This window comes from Babylonia areolata, chromosome 2 (assembly GCF_041734735.1).
Source record: "Babylonia areolata isolate BAREFJ2019XMU chromosome 2, ASM4173473v1, whole genome shotgun sequence".
In the NCBI taxonomy this organism is placed as follows: Eukaryota; Metazoa; Mollusca; class Gastropoda; order Neogastropoda; family Buccinidae; genus Babylonia; species Babylonia areolata.
In genome coordinates, this window is record NC_134877.1 from 28,113,677 (window position 1) to 28,135,232 (window position 21,556).

General features: G+C 40.9%; 1 protein-coding gene across 1 annotated transcript in view; it reads left to right on the forward strand.

The window, feature by feature from the left end:
- Positions 1-14,422: 14,422 nt before the first annotated feature.
- The window catches only part of LOC143300017 (solute carrier family 23 member 1-like), a 23,875-nt gene continuing 16,741 nt past the window's right edge, over positions 14,423-21,556 (forward strand). The window contains exons 1-4 of the mRNA XM_076613575.1: positions 14,423-14,711; positions 19,160-19,323; positions 20,182-20,339; positions 20,842-20,954. Coding sequence (XP_076469690.1) covers positions 19,177-19,323; positions 20,182-20,339; positions 20,842-20,954 — 418 coding nt within the window. The 5' untranslated portion in view covers positions 14,423-14,711; positions 19,160-19,176. The remainder of the gene's footprint in view (positions 14,712-19,159; positions 19,324-20,181; positions 20,340-20,841; positions 20,955-21,556) is intronic.

Sequence of the window (21,556 nt, forward strand, 5' to 3'; positions counted from 1 at the left end):
CTTCCTCTTTTTTTTTTTAAACATAGCTACATCCTAGTTCTTGTCCTGCCTCACGGTAGAGCGCTGTCTGTGGCTAAAAAGGCCGATGTGTTAAATGATATTATCTGTCACGCAAGGCACATCAGTGGTATTGACTCTGTGCTGCTTAAACTGCAGCCTTCCTTTCTGATGTGGGTCCGCTTTTTCTTCTGCTGCATACATCAGTCTTTCTTCTCTTGGTTTCAGTTTCTTGGTCACAGTGTGTCTCCAACTGGAGCGGTCGTCTGCGAGGTCCTCCCACTGCTCTGTGTCAATTCCGAGAGCCCTTTAACTCTCTCCATACGAACGGCGAAAGAGACGACGTTAACAGCGTTTCACCCCAATTACCATCGTCAAAATATTGCAAGTGGAAGGCTCTTATACTGAAGAGGTGAATGCTGACAAAGAACGCCACAGTTCTGACGACTGAAGCTGAAGGTTGGGTCATTCAGACACCCACTGGACATCCGAGGGGTCTGTGTAGAGGAGAAGAGAGGACTGGCCGTACTGAGTGAGTTAATCCCTCTTGCAGACGTCTTTGAAGTAAAGCTTTGGCCGACCAGTGTCTCTCTTGCCTGACATCAGTTCTCCAGTAACCAGTATCGGTATCGGTATCAGTAGCTCAAGGAGGCGTCACTGCGTTCGGTCAAATCCATATACGCTACACCACATCTGCCAAGCAGATGCCTGACCAGCAGCGTAACCCAACGCGCTTAGTCAGGCCTCGAGAAAAAAAAACAACAAACAAACAAACAAACTAGAATTAAATAAATAAATGAATAAATAAATAAAATGAAATAAAATAAATAATAATAATAATAATAATAATAATAATAATATAAATAAAATAATAAATAAATAAAATAACAAAAAATTAATTAGATTAAATTAAATTAATAAAAAATAATAGATAAATACATAAAAATTCTACTACTAATAATAATAATATAACAGCGAAACAAACTGCACAGCGTTCACTGTGTGTATGTGTGTATACACACGTCTGCCCTAGTCCTTCTTATTTTGATTAGAAATTGAAATATTAGTTATCTATCTATCTATTTATTTATTCATTTACCTACTTATCTATTATTTTTAGCGTTTTTCTCCCATTTATGTCAGCTTCGTGTTCTTGAAGATGTAACAGGTAGGTGGCAGAAAGGTTTAGACGCTTGTCTACCAATCCAGTGTCCTTCAGGGCCTGGGTTCGAAGCCTGTCTCAGACGGGCGCAATAGCCGAGTGGTTAAAGCGTTGGACTCTCAATCTGAGGGTCCCGGGTTCGAATCACGGTGACGGCGCCTGGTGGGTAAAGGGTGGAGATTTTTACGATCTCCCAGGTCAAAATATGTGCAGACCTGCTAGTGCCTGAACCCCCTTCGTGTGTATACGCAAGCAGAAAATCAAATACGCACGTTAAAGATCCTGTAATCCATGTCAGCGTTCGGTGGGTTATGGAAACAAGAACAGAACATACCCAGCATGCACACCCCCGAAAACGGAGTATGGCTGCCTACATGGCGGGGTAAAAACGGTCATACACGTAAAAGCCCACTCGTGTACATACGAGTGAACGCAGAAGAAGAAGAAGCCTGTCTCAGCGTTTCTCCCCAAGCTTCAGTGGAATATCAAACTGAGCATCCAGGGATTTGGATTTGTGAGGCGATAAACCGAGGGCCCGTGTGCAGCATGCACTTGGTGCACTGAAAAAGAGTTTCAGTTGCAGTTTCAGTTTCAGTAGCTCAAGGAGGCGTCACTGCGTTCGGACAAATCCATATACGCTGCACCACATCTGCCAAGCAGATGCCTGACCAGCAGCGTAACCCAACGCGCTTAGTCAGGCCTTGAGAAAAAAAAAAAGGGGGGGGGGGGGGGAATAAATAATAGATAAATAAATTTAAAAAACAACAACAAAAAAACTACTACTATTGCTTATATTTGCTTATTCATCATCATTGTTGTCTTTTTTTTTATATTTATTTTCTTCTTCTTCTTCTTCTTCTTCTTCTTCTTCTTCTTCCTCTTCTTCTTCTTCTTCTTCTTCTTCTTCTTCTTCTTCTTATTATTATTATTATTATTATTACTACTACTACTTTAAAAAAAAAAATTATTATTTATTTATTTATTTATGTACGCTTATAGTTGACTTCATCAAGTTTTTGTGCCTTATGCTGAAAAAGAACCCATGGCAACAAAAGGGCTGCCTTCTGGCAAAAAAAAAAAAAGAAGAAGAAACCCACTTTGACTGGCACACAAGTATATCTTCATGCATTCCAGGCCTGAGTAGCGCATTGGGTCATACTGCTGGTCAGACATCTCCCCAGCAGCTGTGGTGAAGCGCATATGTATTTGTCCGAATTCAGTGACGACTGCTCAGTGAGGAACTGAAACTGAAAACCGAAGGGAAAAGCCAGTCGTCATAGCGTATTGTTTCATTCCCAGTTATATATCTATATATATATATATCTATCTATATATATATATATATATATATATAATATATATATATATATATGTGTGATATAAATTCTCAAAAGAAGAACAGGCTGAAGTGTTTCTGGATAACTGTGACCCTGTCTCTCATTTTCTGAGGTTCGTGAAAACGTATTCTCGCTGTCTGCTATATATCAGTTGTGATTTTTTAAAAATGCTTCCAAGCTTGGATACTGTTGTATTGTGTTGTACTGTATCGTGTCGTATTGTATTGTACTGTACTGTACTGTATTTTATTGTACTGTACTGTACTATATTGTATTGTACTCTACTGTATCGTATTGTACTGTGTTGTATTTTATTGTATGGTGTGTCCATCGAGATCGATGATGACCATCGTTGTCATCCAGCTGGGGGATGGAGGGAGGGTGGTGGTGGGGTGGGGGGGAGGATGCTCATGAATCTATCATGTAGTACTGTACTATATTGTATTGTACTCTACTGTATCGTATTGTACTGTGTTGTATTTTATTGTACTGTAATGTACTATATTGCAATGTACTCTACTGTATCGTATTGTACTGTGTTGTATTTTATTGTACTGCACTGTACTATATTGTATTGTACTGTACTGTATCGTATTGTACTATATTGTACTGTACTGTACCGTATTGTATTGTATTGTACTGTATCGTATTGTACTATATTGTACTGTACTGTACCGTATTGTATTGTATTGTACTGTATCGTATTGTACTGTATTGTATTTTATTGTACTGTATTGCACTGTACTATATTGTATTGTACTGTACTGTACCGTATTGTATTGTATGGTATTATACTGTATCGTATTGTACTGTATTGTATTTTATTGTACTGTACTGTACTGTATTGTATTGTATTGTATTGTACTGTATCGTATTGTACTGTATTGTATTGTATTGTATCGTACTGTACTGTATTGTATTGTATTGTATTGTACTGTACTGTACTGTACTGTACTGTACTGTACTATATTGTACTGACTGGAGCGTTGTGTTATGCTGCTGTCAGGCATCTGCTTAGCATATGGATTTGTCCGAACGCAGTGACCCTCCTTAAGAAACAGAAAACTGAAGCTACATTGCATTGTAATGTATTGTATTGTATTGTGTTGTATTACATTGTATTGTATTGTGTTGTATTACATTGTATTGTACTGTGTTGTATTACATTGTATTGTACTGTGTTGTATTACATTGTATTGTATTGTGTTGCATTACATTGTATTGTGTTGTATTACATTGTATTGTATTGTGTTGTATTACATTGTATTGTATTGTGTTGCATTACATTGTATTGTATTGTGTCGTATTACATTGTATTGTGTTGTATTACATTGTATTGTATTGTATTGTGTTGTATTACATTGTATTGTATTGTGTTGTATTACATTGTATTGTACTGTGTTGTATTACATTGTATTGGATTGGATTGGATTGGATCAGATTGGATTGGATTTTATCACAACAGATTTCTCGGAGTGACATTCGGGCCGCTCTCCCCGGGGAGAGCGCGTCGCTACACTACAGCGACACCTTTATCTCTCTTTTCTTCTGTCTGCAAGTGGTTGTGTTTTCCTGTCGAAGTGGATTTTTCTACAGAATTTTGCCACTGAGGCACATCCCTTTTGTTGCCGTGGGTTCTTTTACGTGCGCTAAGTGCACTGTGCTGAATATGGGGCTTCGATTGATTGTGTCATCCGAATGACTGACGTCCAGACGTCCAGACTCAAGGTCTCGTGAGGGGAGGAGTGGGGGGAAACTTGTGGCAGTCCACAAAGCTGGTACGTTGTTGTTTCCATAACCCACTGAACGCTCACATGGATTACAGAACTTTCAATGTGCGTATTTGATCTCAGTTCTGCATGCGTGTACACACGATGTACAAGATTTGAGCAAAAAGGCGCAGTGTGTTGATATGCTGTGAACTTTTCTGTTGTGTGAAATTGGTTTTTGTCTGCGTTGTGTCCCTTTATTTGCCTTCGTTACACTTAAAAATAAAAAGAAAAGAAAAACTTTGTGTTTTCCTCCAAGACAGCCGGCCAGACAGAGAGACACTGACACTATTTGATTTTTCGTCCATTCAGTAGTTGAGCCTTGTAGACAGGGGACCTGGGGGTTGGGAGGGAGGGTGGGGGGGGTGAAGGGGGCGGTGGGGTACGGGAAATAATTTCATTCAGCGACATTGAGACATCACACACAACAACAACAACAACAACAACACACACACACACACACACACACACACACACATACAATTGCTTTCACGAACTGAATGTGAAACTGGGAGGTGCGTGGAGGGGTGGGGGATGTGTGTGTGTGTGTGTGTGTGTGTGTGCTGTCACGTGAAAGGAGCGTGTGTCCTGCGTGTTGTCCTGTCCTTCCGCCCCCCCAGCCCACACCCCCTCCAGCTGACCCCGTGAACCCTAGTCCCTTTGGAATGGGGAGTGATCGTCAAGCCACATACACCTGCACAGTCTCCACTCTCCATACCACCAGTGGGAAACAGGCCTGTGTGCCAAACTGCGTAGAGTGCATTGTGTGTGTGTGTGTGTGTGTGTCTGTGTGTGTGTGTGTGTCTGTGTGTCTGTGTGCGCGCGTGCTGGCTTTCAGTGTTATGACGCCACTTTTTTTTCATGCAATATGATACGTGCTATGTTAACGTTGGTGTTTTTCAACATGTTTACAATAATGATTGATTACAACATTTTAAGGGAGAAGATGTGCAATACTTTTCAGTAAATGTCTTATATGTTTTTGGGGTTTTTTGTTTGGTTGGTTTTTTGGTTTTTTGTGAAGTCACGTTGAATGCTTTTGGATTGAGTATGTTCACTTGTCTACGTTTGTTTTGCCGCGCCTGATGTAAATTCTGCTGATGAGATAATATTTTTTATTATCTTATCTTATCTTATCCTAAACTGAAACTGATCTCACTGTAAATTCTATTGATGAGATGATAATGTTTGCATCATCTGATCTTATCCTAAACTGAAACTGATCTTGCTGTCCATCACACGGCTTAACTGTTCCAGTTTAAAAAAAAAAAAAAAAGAAAAAAAAAGACCTGTTTACTTGTTTATTTTGGATTGCCCTGTTCCTTCATTTCAGGTTCTATATGCAGCGTCAAACTCAGTAAATACATCAGGTAAGCTCTCTGGGCTATGGCACCGCCTTTCAATTGACAGTAAAACTGTAATGGCCCTTGCTGACTGACTGTCAGCCTGTCACCCGCTCTCCACCCTACTTTACGACGGACCCCTCGTCGTATTTGTCACGGACCTGAATAGGGTACTACTGGTGTGCTCCATGGTGTGTGTATGTACCTCCTCCTTCGGTGAAGACCTACTGGATAAAAATTAAAAAAAATAGATAAATAAATAAATAAAACAAAAAAAAACCAGCTGCCTTTCGACAGGCTCAGAATGGGTTGTTTGGGTTCAGAGTGGGTTAGTTCTTTGATGTGCTTTCACTATGCACGGACAAATAGTAGGGGTTGTGGGAGAGGGAGTTGGGGGGAGGTGAGGGGGACGGGGTAGGTCGAGGGAAAGAGTGGGGGGGGGGGGGTTGGACTAGTTTCAGATTTTGATAAACGCCTCATGTCCTCATTCACTGTGAGAGGGGGGACAGCGGGTCACTGTTTGGTCATGGTCACACAGACACACACACACACACACACACACACACACACACACACACACACACACAGAGAGAGAGTTACACGAGTGCAACTCACACACACACACACACACACACACACACACACACACACACACACACACAGAGAGAGTTACACTTGTTCAACTCACACACACACACACACACACACACACACACACACATACACAACACACACACACACACACACACACACACACACACTGTGACACACACACACAGAGTCACACCAGTATAAATCTATCCCTCTCTCTCTCTCTCTCTCTCACACACACACACACACACACACACACACACACACACACACACACATACAGAGAGAGAGAGAGAGAGAGAGTCACACCAGTATAAATCTCTCCCTCACACACACACACACACACACACACACATATATATATATATATATATATATATACATATATATGCATGTGGATGAAAGCTACAATCAAAAAGAATACACCTGCCCGATATATGAATTACACAAAAAAGCTATAGCAAAATGAATTAAACACGGTAGCGAATTATATGAGCGAAAATGGTCTGCAAATATCAACCGAAAAAACACACTTGATGCTTTTTAATAATAGATCAAGTCCAGCAACATTGCCTCCTTTAAAATTTACGATAATACCCTGGAGTAAAAAAAAAAAAAAGTAGTTAAATTCCATGGATCGCACCTTACATCAAAATTAATTTAAAATCATCATATCGATTACATTTTAACAAAGGCCAGGAAAACATTAAACTTCTTGAAAATAGTATGCAAACAACCATGGGGCCAGGACATATTCACTCTACTGCACCTTTGCACATCACTTGTTCGGTCAAAACTTATATATGCACAAGAAGTATACTTCAGTGCACCGAAATATTTATTGAAAACAATTCAAAGCATAGACTGAAGAGCATATAAACTGACACTTGGCTTACCAGTCCATGCTTCCAGTAAGAAAACGTACAGTGCAGCGGGAGTACTACCATTTGAAGATCAAAGGGACCTTGGGTGTAGTAAATTTGTCTTGAGAAGTTTAACGGATGAAAATGATTTGGAATCAGAAATAAGTCTCAAATCCGACCGCGATTTTCCAAAGAGAGCTAGATCTATATCCTCTCATACCACACTGGGAACATACACGTCAAGTATTTTAACAAATTCCGGCGTAAATAAAACCCCACATTTTGCTAAAAGGTCTGTGGTATCACCTACACCTGTATGGGAACTTCAAATAACGCAGTTTGATATCGATCACACTGATCTGACCAAAGATGACAACATAAATTTACTTACATCGCATGTACGAATCCATTTGGAAGAGAAATACCTTAATCACCTTAACTTTCAAAACTCCTTTCATCTGGGAGAGAATAAGTCCATCTTCGCAGCTGAACTCATAGCATTTCTAATGGCGTTAAATTTCATGATATCCTTTCTGAAAACTGTATTTCAGATCCTATTTTGTGTTGATTCTAAATCAGTTCTTCACGCCATTAAACTTTTAAAAGAAACGGTTAGGTATGAACTCATTATTGAAATCAGCCATTTGATTCACGAACTCTTACTAAGAGCCTCTTACATAACCTTTTGCTGGATTCCTTCTCATTGCGGTTTTTACTATAATGAAAAAGTTGACATTTTGGCTGAAAAAAGGAGCTAGAAGTTCCATGAAGGAGTTAGATTTAAATATTTCGCTTTCACTACAGGAATGTTACACCATGGTAGAAAAAGTCCAACAGTCAAAATTTCAGCTTGAAGAAAAAGACACCGGTAACTCGGAGTTACATAAGAATATACAGAAAATGTATGGTTTGATGGGAAAACATTACCATAATGATTTTCATAAGAGGCAAATCATTTCTCTAATCTGCAGATGGAAAATGAATTGTTTCAAGACAAAATATGTCAGTAATGTTTCTTGCATCTGTGGTGCTCACATAACAGCCAATCATATACCAACTTGCGATATGTTCAAGTCTCACATCCCTGAACTGAAATCATCATCAGTGTTGACGATCTTCAGCAGTCCATTGCTAATGTATGACTTTTTCAACTCCTTGTTAAATAGTCCAGTTGGTTCAGTGTTATAGTTGTTAGTTTTTGCATTAGAAATATGTTATAATGTTACGTGGTTTTTTTTTTAATACAAAACTTATATCAATCATTTTCTATATGTAACACACACACACACGCGCGCGCGCGCGCGCACGCGCTTTCACTTACTCGCATACATACACAGTAATTTTCCCGCCCCCTCCACCCACTAGATTTTTGTCCTACCCTCGTCTAATATCACTTACAGTGAAAAGACGTTAAACTAAAGAACGAACGAACACACACATACACACAGAGAGAGTCACACTAATACAACTCTCTCTCTCTCTCTCTCTCTCTCTCTCTCTCACACACACACACACACACACACACACACACACACACATTAACTCGCTCACATTCGTGTACAGCGACTATTTTCCTCTCCCAGCAGTCCCCCCCCCCCCCCCCCGCCCCCCCCCCCCTCCATCCTCCCTCCCTATCCTCGTCTACTTTCATGTACAGTAATAAGATGGTAAACTACAGAACACACACACACACACACACACAGGGAGAAGTCGGCGGCGAGCGGAACGCTGGCAAAGCAAGTTTTCTGACAGTTTCCCGGTGTTTTCTAACAAGTGGTGAGCTTTTTTTTTCTTTTTCTTTTTTTCTATATCTTCGTGTTTTCGTCCTTTTTCTGATTTTTTTTTTTTTTTTTTAAATAAGCTTCAATTTTCTGATGTTATGTTTGTTGTTGTTATTGAAATGCTTTTTTTCCCGCTTGAAAACATACAGGAAATTATTGAAAATGCACGATGTGTGTGTGTGTGTTGTTGTGTGTTTATGTGTGTGTGTGTGTTCGTGCTTGCGTTAGTGTGTGTGTGTGGGTGGGTGGGGGGGAGGGCGTGGGGGGCTACGGGGGGGCTAAGTTTGTATGTTTGTGTTCTTCTGGCCTTCGAGTGCAAGTGTATTTGTATATCGGTATTAGTGCGAGCATGTGAATTCTTGCTGTGTGGTGTTTGTCATCAGGAGGGCTCAGCTCTGTGTTGTGTCTCTTTTGTCTCTGTCGTCTGTAGGAGGAAAGTGGCCGAATGGTCAAGACGCTCGATTATCTGTCAATACAGAGTGTCCGTGAGGGTCTGGGTTCAAATCCCGCTCTCTCCCTTTGACTGACTGGAAAATCAAACTGAGCGCCTAGTCATTCGACTGGGACGATAAACCGAGGTCCCGTGTGTAACATGCGCTTGACGCACTGAAAAAGAACCCGTGGCAACGAGAGTGTTGTCATATGGTGAAATTCTGCCGAAGACATCCACTCTTATAGGTACACAAATATACATGCACCCAAGGCCTGACTAAGCGCGTTGGGTTATGCTGCCTAGCGGGTGTGGTGTAGCGTGTATGGGTATGTCCGAACTCAGTGGCGCCTTCTTGAGAAGCAAACTGAAACTTTTGTCTCTGTTGGGCAGTTTTGTCCTTCTTCTCACAGAGCTGATAGTTGTGCATACTACGCATGAATTACTGTGGTGATGTAAAGCACCTTGGTGTGTACCTGCACAAGATTCAGCGCTGTATGATACTGTGATTGTTAATGATGACAATGATGATAATAACAACAATGATGATGATGATAATAATAATAATAATGTATTTAATGTATTTCATAATATCTAGAAGTAGTAGTAGAATTATTATTATGAAATGTTATTGTTGTTGTTGTTGTTATCATCATCATCATCATTATCACTGAGATGCGAGATCTGTGTTCTGTCGGTAATAATAATAATGATGAATATTTAATTTGGACGCCCTATCTCCGGAGAGCCCAGAGCGTTTACAAATACAATTACACGTACATACATTGATGCAGATACACTTCGTAACATTCATTTGCCTATACGCATCACAAAATAAACAGGTCACGCACGCACACACACACAATACTAAACACAAAAATACTAAACACAGAGGAGCACTATGTCGATTGCGAATAAGTGCACATGAACTTGAAATTGAGCGTGGACGTCACTACAACGTAACTAGGAAAGACCGGCTATGTAAATCATGTGGAGTTACAGAGGATGAACTGCATTTTCTGGATAAGTGTAGTGTGTACTCTGACTTGAGATCTCGCCTCCTTGTGACAGTTAATTCCCAGTCTTCGAATCATTGGCCAGATGGCACTGGCAACACAATAATCCAAAGGCCGAGTTCTCTGTTGCCACAAAATCATTTCCAATCAGAACTGGCAAAATACATATATGAATGCTTTAAAGTTCGCAGTCCATAACTATGTCTTATGGAATATCCTGCATGTGCTCACAACTTATTGCTTTCACTTTTTGTTTGCTTGTTGTGTTTAGTTTATAGTGTCCATAATTCCTATGATGGTTTTACGACAATTAAATGAGTTCTGAGTTCTGAGTTCACACACACACACACACACACACACACACACACCAGGCATTCATACCGATACAGCCCCATTCCTCTCTCCACCCACCAACAATCGCACAGACACACAGGGCGGGAGAGCTAAACATAAAAACTGTGAAAAAAGTGGGTCAGTGTTGAGAACTGATTTGAATGAGGACAAAGACTGAACGTGTCGGACAGAATAAGGGAGTTTGTTCCAGATGACAGGTCCACTGAAAGAGAAAGCACGTACCCCATGGAGTTTCTTTCGTCTGTTTGGTATGCCAAAAATGCGAGTGTCGCAGGAGGAACGCAGAGACCGAGACGGAATTTTGATCTGGACGAGTTCGCGGAGATAAGAAGCAGAGCCAGAGTCGTCATCTCTCGCAATACCTAGTTAAGTGGAGCGGTGGCCTAGTGGTAAATCCCCCGAATAGAGTGGTCATGTGTTCGAATCCCATACACTAAAAGCCTCCTCCCGCCACTAGACTTTGAGTGGTGGTCTGGGCGCTAGTTATTCGGGAGAAACGATAAAGCGAGGTCACCTGCCAACTAGCATGCTCTCAGCGTTTGCAGTAGGACTCACGCGGAATAAATCCACTTTGATAGGAAAACAAATACACTTGTAGACAAAAAGAAAAAAAAAGGAAGAAGAAACACACACACACACACACACACACACACACACACACACACACACACACAGCTACATGTCGTGACAAAACAGAAACGTAATACCACACACGGTTTTTACACCGCCTGGAAGCTGAAAACTCAGTGGAACTGAATACAATAGTCTTCCGCTGTTTTCGTTGACCTTTTCACGTCATTAATTTGCCGATGTAGGTAAACCAATCAGAAGACGGCATGCAAAGTGAACAGGTCAGTGGGACACGAAAGGCGGTTACCAACTGATTCAGGTCGCCATTGGAGCGTGGAATGAGGGGGGAGGGTAGGGGGGGGGGGGTATGGGGGGAGAGGGCACAGGTGAGGGTGGGTGATGGTGGTGGTGGAGAAGAGTGTCCAATTTCAAATTCAATAAACCTTTTAACTCCTATTGGAGCGTGGAAAATTGCAACATTGCTCAACAAGCAACAAGGTGAAGCTGTAAACATAATGCAAACAGAAAAGTTAGTAAATTAATGTCAGCAAGCAAATGATGCATGTCCCAAATCTGCTCTAAAACTGATGTTTACTGACTTTTAGTCTAACTGCGTTAACTGAAAACAGCATTTGGAGCAACATATCATTTTAGCGAATATTTTATTGATTACTTAATTCAGCATACTTTGAACATTCCATAATCAATCGTGAAATTCGTCCCCAATGACCGACATATCACACTGTTTGTTATTTCGCAATTCACGACAGACAGATGAAAGGGGTTTATGTAGTAACCAATACATCCCGTGGCAAGGTGCACCCATGTGATTCATCGAGAGAAGAAAAACGTTTAACGGTTGACGTGTTTGACGAAGGCGCAAGCAAGGCAAGGGTTTTAATTCAATAAACAAGGCAAGGGTTTTAATTCAGCAAGCAGAGCAATGGTTTTTATTCAATAAGCAATGCAAAGGGTTTTAATTCAATCAGCAAGGCAAGGATTTTTTATTCAATATACAAGGCAAGGGTTTTAATTCAAAAAGAAATGGAAGGGTTTTAATTCAAAAGGCAAGGGAAGGGTTTTAATTCAATAAGCAAGGCAAGGGGTTTCGTTCAATAAGCAAGGCAAGGGTTTTAATTCAATAAGCAAGGGAATGGTTTTTATTCAATAAGCAAGGGAGGGGGTTTTATTCAATAAGCAAGGGAAGGCTTTTTATTCAATAAGCAAGGCAAGGGTTTTTATTCAATAAGCAAGGCAAGGGTTTTTATTCAATGAGCAAGGCAAGGGTTTTAATTCAATAAGGAATGGAAAGGTTTTTTTTATTCAATAAGCAAGGCAAGGCTTTTAATTCAATAAGCAAGGCAAGTGTTTTTTTTTAATTCAATAAGCAAAGGAAAGGTTTTGATTCAATAATCAAGGCAAAGGTTTTTATTCAAGGTCACGTAGCACGTACTGGTAACTGCAGACATGTTGTTAAAGTATTATTTTTCGCGTCAAACGTCCAGTATTTGAATGTGCGGGGGTAGGGGGGGGGGGGGTGGAGTGGGGAGGGGGGGGGGTTGAAAGTGGGGTGGATTGGGAGGAAAACTGGGTAGAAGCAGGCAGGGATCAAACGTGAGTGTGCGACAGGGGACCGGCTGTAACAGGAACTGCCGGCAGAGGTGGGACACGATATGTGACGGACAGGGTGACTGAGGAGAATGTCTGTCGACAGGTACAGGGGATGTGCTGATGTACTGGGTGTTTGAACAGACGTTGTGTGTTTGTGTGTGTGTGTGTGTGTGTGTGTGTGTGTGTGTTTGTGTGTGTGTGTGTGTGTGTGTGTGTGTGTGTGTGTGTGTGTGGTTTGTGTGTGTATGTGTGTGTGTTGTGTGTGTGTGTGTGTGTGTGTGTGTGTGTGTGTGTGTGTGTGTGTGTGTGTGGTTTGTGTGTGTTTGTGTGTGTGTGTTTGTGTGTGTGTGTGTGTGTGTGTGTGTGTGTGTGTGTGTGTGTGTGCGAAAGCAAGCAAGCGCACCTGTGAATGCGTGCATTTTTAAGAAGGTGGAAAAGTGTGTGTGCGTGCGCGCGCGGGCCTGTGTGTGTGTGTGTGTGTGTGTGTGTGTGTGTGTTTAAGAAGTGGAAAAGTGTGCGTGCGTGCGTGCGTGCGTGCGTGCGTGCGTGCGTGCGTGCGTGTGTGTGTGTGTGTGTGTGTGTGATTGCAGCACAGTTTCAGTTTCAGTTTCAGTAGCTCAAGGAGGCGTCACTGCGTTCGGACAAAACCATATACGCTACACCACATCTGCCAAGCAGATGCCTAGCAGCGTAACCCAACGCGCTTAGTCAGGCCTTGAGAAAAAAAAAGGTGAATAAATAATAGATAAGCTCACACAAATAAATAAATAGATAAATAAATATATAATAATTATAATATAGAAAAAGGTAGTAGTAATAATAATAATAATAAAATGATAATAATAATAATAATAAATAAATAAGACAACAATGATGATAAATAAGCAAATAAATGTAAAACATGAAGACACACATTCACACATACACCCACACATGCATAACAGATATGCACCAAACATGCAGTTTCACAGATATGAAAGCACAGTCAAATACATATAAACGTACATGAGCTCCAACACACACACACACACACACACACACACACACACACATTACCCTGCACCTCCTCTACCCCCCTCCTCCACATACTCATTTCTAGTCTACGTATCGCAGCTTCCACGGCACACACACACACACACACACACTCACAGAGATGAACACTTACTTGTACAAGCACACACACATACGCCCATATCTCCCACCCCCAACCCCACACACATAAAAACAAAGATATATATATATATCCGTTCCAATATCCTGTTGCTCCCACAGTGTAGGCATGCAGTACATACGCACGTGAATCCGTGCGTGCGACCACAAAGTTAGTGTTATGTTGTTGTTTTCAATGACAGGTAACGCCGTTTCGTCCCAGATGTATAGAAAGAATAACTGCGTAGAGGACTGCACAATAAAAAAAAATATAAAAAAATGGTGTTGTCAAGTGCAGTAAAAAGTTTGTCTCAATCTATCCCTTGTCCCCCCCTCTCCACCACCACCATCCCCCCTTCCTCACACACACACACACACACACACACCAGTACACACAGCGAGCAAGACGAACACTCCCTTTCCAGCTGTTGAAAAGAAGACGAAAAAGGGATAGTTCCTTTGTGTTCTTTGCAGAGGGTGGGTGGGGGAAATTACCTGTATACCACCTAACAGTCAGTGCAGCGAGTTAACAACTTTGCGGGTCAACCAGCCTTTAACATTCGTTGTCAGTTGGTCGTGTGACATACATCCTACGTTCAGTTTTTGTAGCGAAGCAGAGTGGTTAGTTCAGCCGTCACTGGCACACACTTTGCACACCCCTTCTGCTGTCTTGTCTCGTTGTGGCCACGGTGTGAGTGACATTCCACACAGAATACACCGCGCTGAGAGTTGTCAAAGGTGGGTGTAAAGGTGTGTGTGTGTGTGTGTGTGAGCGCACGCGTGTGTATGTAAGCTTACACTTTCATTTTGCTCCTACCGAGTGTGTAGAAAACATGAAAGAAATTTAAATCAAACTATACAGAATCTGTCTGTCTCTGTTTTTGATATGTTGCTTTAGTTACAAATCTGAAAACAGCAAGAGAGGCAATATGAAAGAAGATTAAAACAAACTATACAGAATCTGTCTGTCTCTGTTTTTGATATGTTGCTTTAGTTACAAATCTGAAAACAGCAAGAGAGGCAATATAAAAGAAGATTAAAACAAACTATACAGAATCTGTCTGTCTCTCTCTGTTTTTAATACGTGGCTTTAGTTACAAGTCTGAAAACAACAAGAGAGGCAAGGCCTTCAAAGATTCTGTTGTGACACGTGCTTTATCCAGTACAGGAATCATGAGAGAGAGAAAAAAAAGAGATTTATAATAACCCAACAACGTTAAAATGTGTTCTGTATTGAATATAATAACTTTTGAAACAAAAAGAACAAGAGAGGCAAGGCCTTCAAGACTCACTTGTGATACACTTTAAAAAAAATCTAATCGTTAAAATGTGTTCTGTATTTGTTATTATAAAGCTTCGCGTTAAAAAAAAAAAAAAAAAAAAAAAAAAGGAAAAAAGGGGGGAAAAAAAGTCCTAACCAGATTCGAATTAAGTCTCCTAGCATTAATTACAGAGTAATTTCCCTTTTTTACTATCTGCACCAAAACGTTTGCAAAATAAATAAAACTTCCATGCTTAGCAAAAGAAGTTCCTGTTTGAACAAAAAGTGATAATAATGACTGCTCTTGTTGTTGGGCAAGAATGTCAGATCAAAATGCCAAGTTTAGAGAATACAAAAAATATAAATATAACAGTAAATGCAGTTTGCATATAATTAGGCTTCATTTTTTTATTTTTTTGTGCCCATCCCAGAGGTGCAATATTGTTTTAAACAAGATGACTGGAAAGAACTGAATTTTTCCTATTTTTATGCCAAATTTGGTGTCAACTGACAAAGTATTTGCAGAGAAAATGTCAATGTTAAAGTTTACCACGGACACACAGACACACGGACACACACACACACACACACACACACACACACACACACACACACACAACCGAACACCGGGTTAAAACATAGACTCACTTTGTTTACACAAGTGAGTCAAAAAGACAGGTATGCGAGCGGGGTCGAACCACGGATGTTTTGTTCAGAAGCAAGTTGTGTAATCCACAGCGCCACGACACGATAAATATGTTACTGTATTGGGGTAATATCATCATTTGAAATCATGTATACTATTATTTACGAAATTATGTTAAATCGGCGGTACAGGGGACGTGGACATCGCCTCAGGCACACTGCAACATCAACCTGCACAAACCAGTCTACAACAGGCTGATTGAAACTCAGTGAAAGGGTCGATTTAGTTTTTCTTTTATGTTCATTCTAGTTAAATCAGTGTCCACATTAGAATAGTCATATGCAGTAAACACGTCGATGGTAAAGTTAGCGTCACTGTATGTGTTCTGTCCTGAATTAGAATTTCTTTTAATTGCGAGCAAGAAAAAACTATGTTATGCCCTCTTCTTACACACACACACACACACACACACACACACACACACACACACAGAGAGAGAGAGAGAGAGAGAGAGAGAGAGAACCGAACACCGGGTTATAACATTAACATACTTTGTTTTCACAAGTGAGTCAATAAAAACTGTTGACAATCCCTGACAAAGCATGTTGGATTACGCTGCTGGTCAGGCATCTGCTTGGCAGATATGATGCAGGGTATATTATTTTTTTCCGAACGCAGTAACGCCTCTGAGCTACTGAACTGAAATGAACTGAACTCTGTTTACATAATTATGTTTGAAGCAGACAGCAAGGCCTTGTGAAGTGAACATGATTGTGAAGCTATAAGGTCTTGTGAATTGACATGATTGTGAAGCAATAAGGTCTTGTGAACTGAACATGATTGTGAAGCTATAAGGTCTTGTGAATTGAACATGATTGTGAAGCTATAAGGTCTTGTGAATTGAACATGATTGTGAAGCAATAAGGTCTTGTGAATTGAACATGATTGTGAAGCTATAAGGTCTTGTGAATTGAACATGATTGTGAAGCAGGCAATAAGGTCTTGTCAATTGAACATGATTGTGAAGCTATAAGGTCTTGTGAATTGAACATGATTGTGAAGCTATAAGGTCTTGTGAATTGAACATGATTGTGAAGCAGGCAATAAGGTCTTGTGAATTGAACATGATTGTGAAGCAGGCAATAAGGTCTTGTGAATTGAACATGATTGTGAAGCTATAAGGTCTTGTAAATTGAACATGATTGTGAAGCTATAAGGTCTTGTGAATTGAACATGATTATGAAGCTATAAGGTCTTGTGAATTGAACATGATTGTGAAGCTATAAGGTCTTGTGAATTGAACATGATTGTGAAGCAGGCAATAAGGTCTTGTGAATTGAACATGATTGTGAAGCTATAAGGTCTTGTGAATTGAACATGATTGTGAAGCTATAAGGTCTTGTGAATTGAACATGATTGTGAAGCAGGCAATAAGGTCTTGTGAATTGAACATGATTGTGAAGCTATAAGGTCTTGTGAATTGAACATGATTGTGAAGCAGGCAATAAGGTCTTGTGAATTGAACATGATTGTGAAGCTATAAGGTCTTGTAAATTGAACATGATTGTGAAGCTATAAGGTCTTGTGAATTGAACATGATTGTGAAGCAGGCAATAAGGTCTTGTGAATTGAACATGATTGTGAAGCTATAAGGTCTTGTGAATTGAACATGATTGTGAAGCTATAAGGTCTTGTGAATTGAACATGATTGTGAAGCAGGCAGTAAGGTCTTGTGAATTGAACATGATTGTGAAGCTATAAGGTCTTGTGAATTGAACATGATTGTGAAGCTATAAGGTCTTGTGAATTGAACATGATTGTGAAGCAGGCAGTAAGGTCTTGTGAATTGAACATGATTGTGAAGCTATAAGGTCTTGTGAATTGAACATGATTGTGAAGCTATAAGGTCTTGTGAATTGAACATGATTGTGAAGCTATAAGGTCTTGTGAATTGAACATGATTGTGAAGCAGGCAATAAGGTCTTGTCAATTGAACATGATTGTGAGGCAGGCAATAAGGTCTTGTGAGCTGAACATGATTGTGAAGCAGGCAATCAGGTCTTGTGAGCTGAACATGATTGTGAAGCAATAAGGTCTTTTGAATTGAACATGATTGTGAGGCAGGCAATAAAGTCTTGTGAATTGAACATGATTGTGAAGCTATAAGGTCTTGTGAATTGAACATGATTGTGAAGCTATAAGGTCTTGTGAATTGAACATGATTGTGAAGCAGGCAATAAGGTCTTGTGAATTGAACATGATTGTGAAGCTATAAGGTCTTGTGAATTGAACATGATTGTGAAGCTATAAGGTCTTGTGAATTGAACATGATTGTGAAGCAGGCAGTAAGGTCTTGTGAATTGAACATGATTGTGAAGCTATAAGGTCTTGTGAATTGAACATGATTGTGAAGCTATAAGGTCTTGTGAATTGAACATGATTGTGAAGCAGGCAGTAAGGTCTTGTGAATTGAACATGATTGTGAAGCTATAAGGTCTTGTGAATTGAACATGATTGTGAAGCTATAAGGTCTTGTGAATTGAACATGATTGTGAAGCTATAAGGTCTTGTGAATTGAACATGATTGTGAAGCAGGCAATAAGGTCTTGTCAATTGAACATGATTGTGAGGCAGGCAATAAGGTCTTGTGAGCTGAACATGATTGTGAAGCAGGCAATCAGGTCTTGTGAGCTGAACATGATTGTGAAGCAATAAGGTCTTTTGAATTGAACATGATTGTGAGGCAGGCAATAAAGTCTTGTGAATTGAACATGATTGTGAAGCTATAAGGTCTTGTGAATTGAACATGATTGTGAAGCTATAAGGTCTTGTGAATTGAACATGATTGTGAAGCAGGCAGTAAGGTCTTGTGAATTGAACATGATTGTGAAGCTATAAGGTCTTGTGAAAAGAACATGATTGTGAAGCTATAAGGTCTTGTGAATTGAACATGATTGTGAAGCAGGCAATAAGGTCTTGTGAGCTGAACATGATTGTGAAGCAATAGGGTCTTGTAAATTGAACATGATTGTGAAGCTATAAGGTCTTGTGAATTGAACATGATTGTGAAGCAGGCAATAAGGTCTTGTCAATTGAACATGATTGTGAGGCAGGCAATAAGGTCTTGTGAGCTGAACATGATTGTGAAGCTATAAGGTCTTGTGAATTGAACATGATTGTGAAGCTATAAGGTCTTGTGAGTTGAACATGATTGTGAAGCTATAAGGTCTTGTGAGTTGAACTGATTGGCTTCACCTTCTTGATCTGATCATCCCCCAGAGTGAAAGTGACCCGAGATGACGTCAGCTAGGGAGAGAAGGGAGGGGGAGGGGCAGACGAAGATTGAGGTGGACGTCGATCGGGGAGAGAGGAGGCAGATGGACATTCTCTACACGGTCAGCCAGCGGCCGCCAGTCGTCATGCTGCTGGTTCTGGCACTGCAGGTACACAGCGTGCATCTCTCGGTCCTGTTCTCTGTCTGTCTGACTGGCTGTGACTGCCTGTCTGTTTGTCTGTCTGTCTGACTGAGACTGTCTGTTTGTCTGTCTGTCTGTCTGTCTGATTGTCTGGTTGTCTGTCTGTCTGTGTGTATGTATGTATGTCTCTACTTAGTTGAACGACACTGCAGGTACTTTTTTCAGTTCTGTTCTGTCTGTCTGTCTGTCTGTATGTATGTATGTATGTATGTCTCTTCTTTGATGAATGACACTGCAGGTACTTTTTTCTGTTCTGTTCTGTCTGTCTGTCTGTCTGTCTGTATGTATGTATGTATGTATGTATGTCTCTTCTTTGTTGAATGACACTGCAGGTACTTTTTTTTCTCTTCTTACTGTCTGTCTGTTTGTCTGTATGTATGTAACTATGTATATATGTATGTATGTATGAATGAATGTATGTCTCTTCTTAGTTGAACGACACTGCAGGTACTTTTTTCTGTTCTGTTCTGTCCCTCTGTCTGTCTCTCTGTCTGTCTGTCTCAACTTTCTTAAACGAAGGTGTGTCATCTACATTCTCTGGGAACATAAATATTTATGACTCTTCACGTTCATTATCAGTCGTTTCTCTTGATGAATGAACGACATCCCTTTTTACAAAGCACATTAAGTAATTCATAACCGACTTGTAAGATGACTTGGTGTTGGGAGAAATGACGACTGTGATGTCAATAAAGTTCTGTCATCATTGATGATGGTGGGAGTGATGATGATGATGACGATGCCGACGACGATGATGACGAAGATGTCCATGATGATGACGACGACGACGATGGTAACGACTCCCATGTTCAATGTGGTGGACAGCAATTCCTGACGATGTTCGGTGCCACCTTCTCCTACCCACTGCTGATGTCCAAGTCGCTGTGTGTGGAGGGAGACTCTGTCGGCCTCAGCAAGGTCATCGCCACCGTCATCTTCGTCGCCGGACTCTCCACCCTCATCCAGACCACCCTGGGGGTCAGGTCAGTTATAACACAACAACAACAACAACAACAACAACAAAATAATAATAACAACTACTACTACTACTTACTACTAGGAGGAGGAAGAGGACGAGGAGGAGAAGAAGAAGAAAAATAGGGTATAGTAGAAGGAGGAGGAGGAGGAGAAGGGGGAGGAAAAGGAGGAGAAGAAAAAGTTCTCTCTATCTCTCTCTCTCCACACACACACACACACACCACCACCACCACCACCACCACCAACACACACACACATTTGAAGACCACAAACACGGGAATAGAGTGCTGGCCCAGTGGTCACATTTCCGCGGCCTAGGAAGGAAGAGAATCAGTGGGTGTGGGATCGAATCTCCACTCATGGTCACTATTTGTTCTCACACTCCACTGGACCTTGAGTGGTGGTCTTAGATGATGGTCAATCGGATGAGATGATGAACCGAGGTCCATGTGTGCAGCATGCATTTAGCGCACGTAAAAGAACCCAGGCTGTTTTCTGTTGTTTCAGATTGCCCATCATCCAGAGTGTCAGCTACAGCTTTGTGTCCCCCTTCATGGTGCTGCTGTCACTGCCTCAGTGGACCTGTAACCCCTGTGTGGATGATCCGGCAATGGCCAATGGTCAGTGTGTAAAGTAGCAGTCGTAGTAGCTGTAGCAGTAGTAGTAGTAGTAGTTACTCAACACTCAGCTTATATCACAGACTGACATGAGCTTACAGATGGTCCAACAGCGAAAGTGAGAGCTGTATGATCAATGGTTTCTTCATTGCAGTGGGAAGTCATTTACAGCTTATTCTTTTGTGAGGGAATATGAAAGAGGACAAGACTGCACTGGCTCTTAGTGCTGCAGCTGCAGCCTTGGGGGTTACTTGGCCTTTGGGAACCATCCCAGCGCTGACTGTCCTAAAACCATCTTGGCCGAGAGAGTGGGGATGTAACTAGGGCAAGACATTCTCCACTATAATCAAATCTTCGCCCAAATGGTCAGGACAGCAGATACCTCTTCTGATGTTCTGGTGGTCATAGGCAGACACGACTATCATACAGCAGTAGCAATAGCAGTAGCAGCAACAGCAGTAGTTGTAGAAGTAGTCTTCAAGTTTATGCCTTTCCACTCACAGTGATATTAGACGGAAAAATCAGTGAAGGGTTACGGACAGGGGAAGGAAGGGAAGAAGAGAGGAGTGACAGTGTGTGTGTGTGTGTGTGTGTGTGTGTGTGTG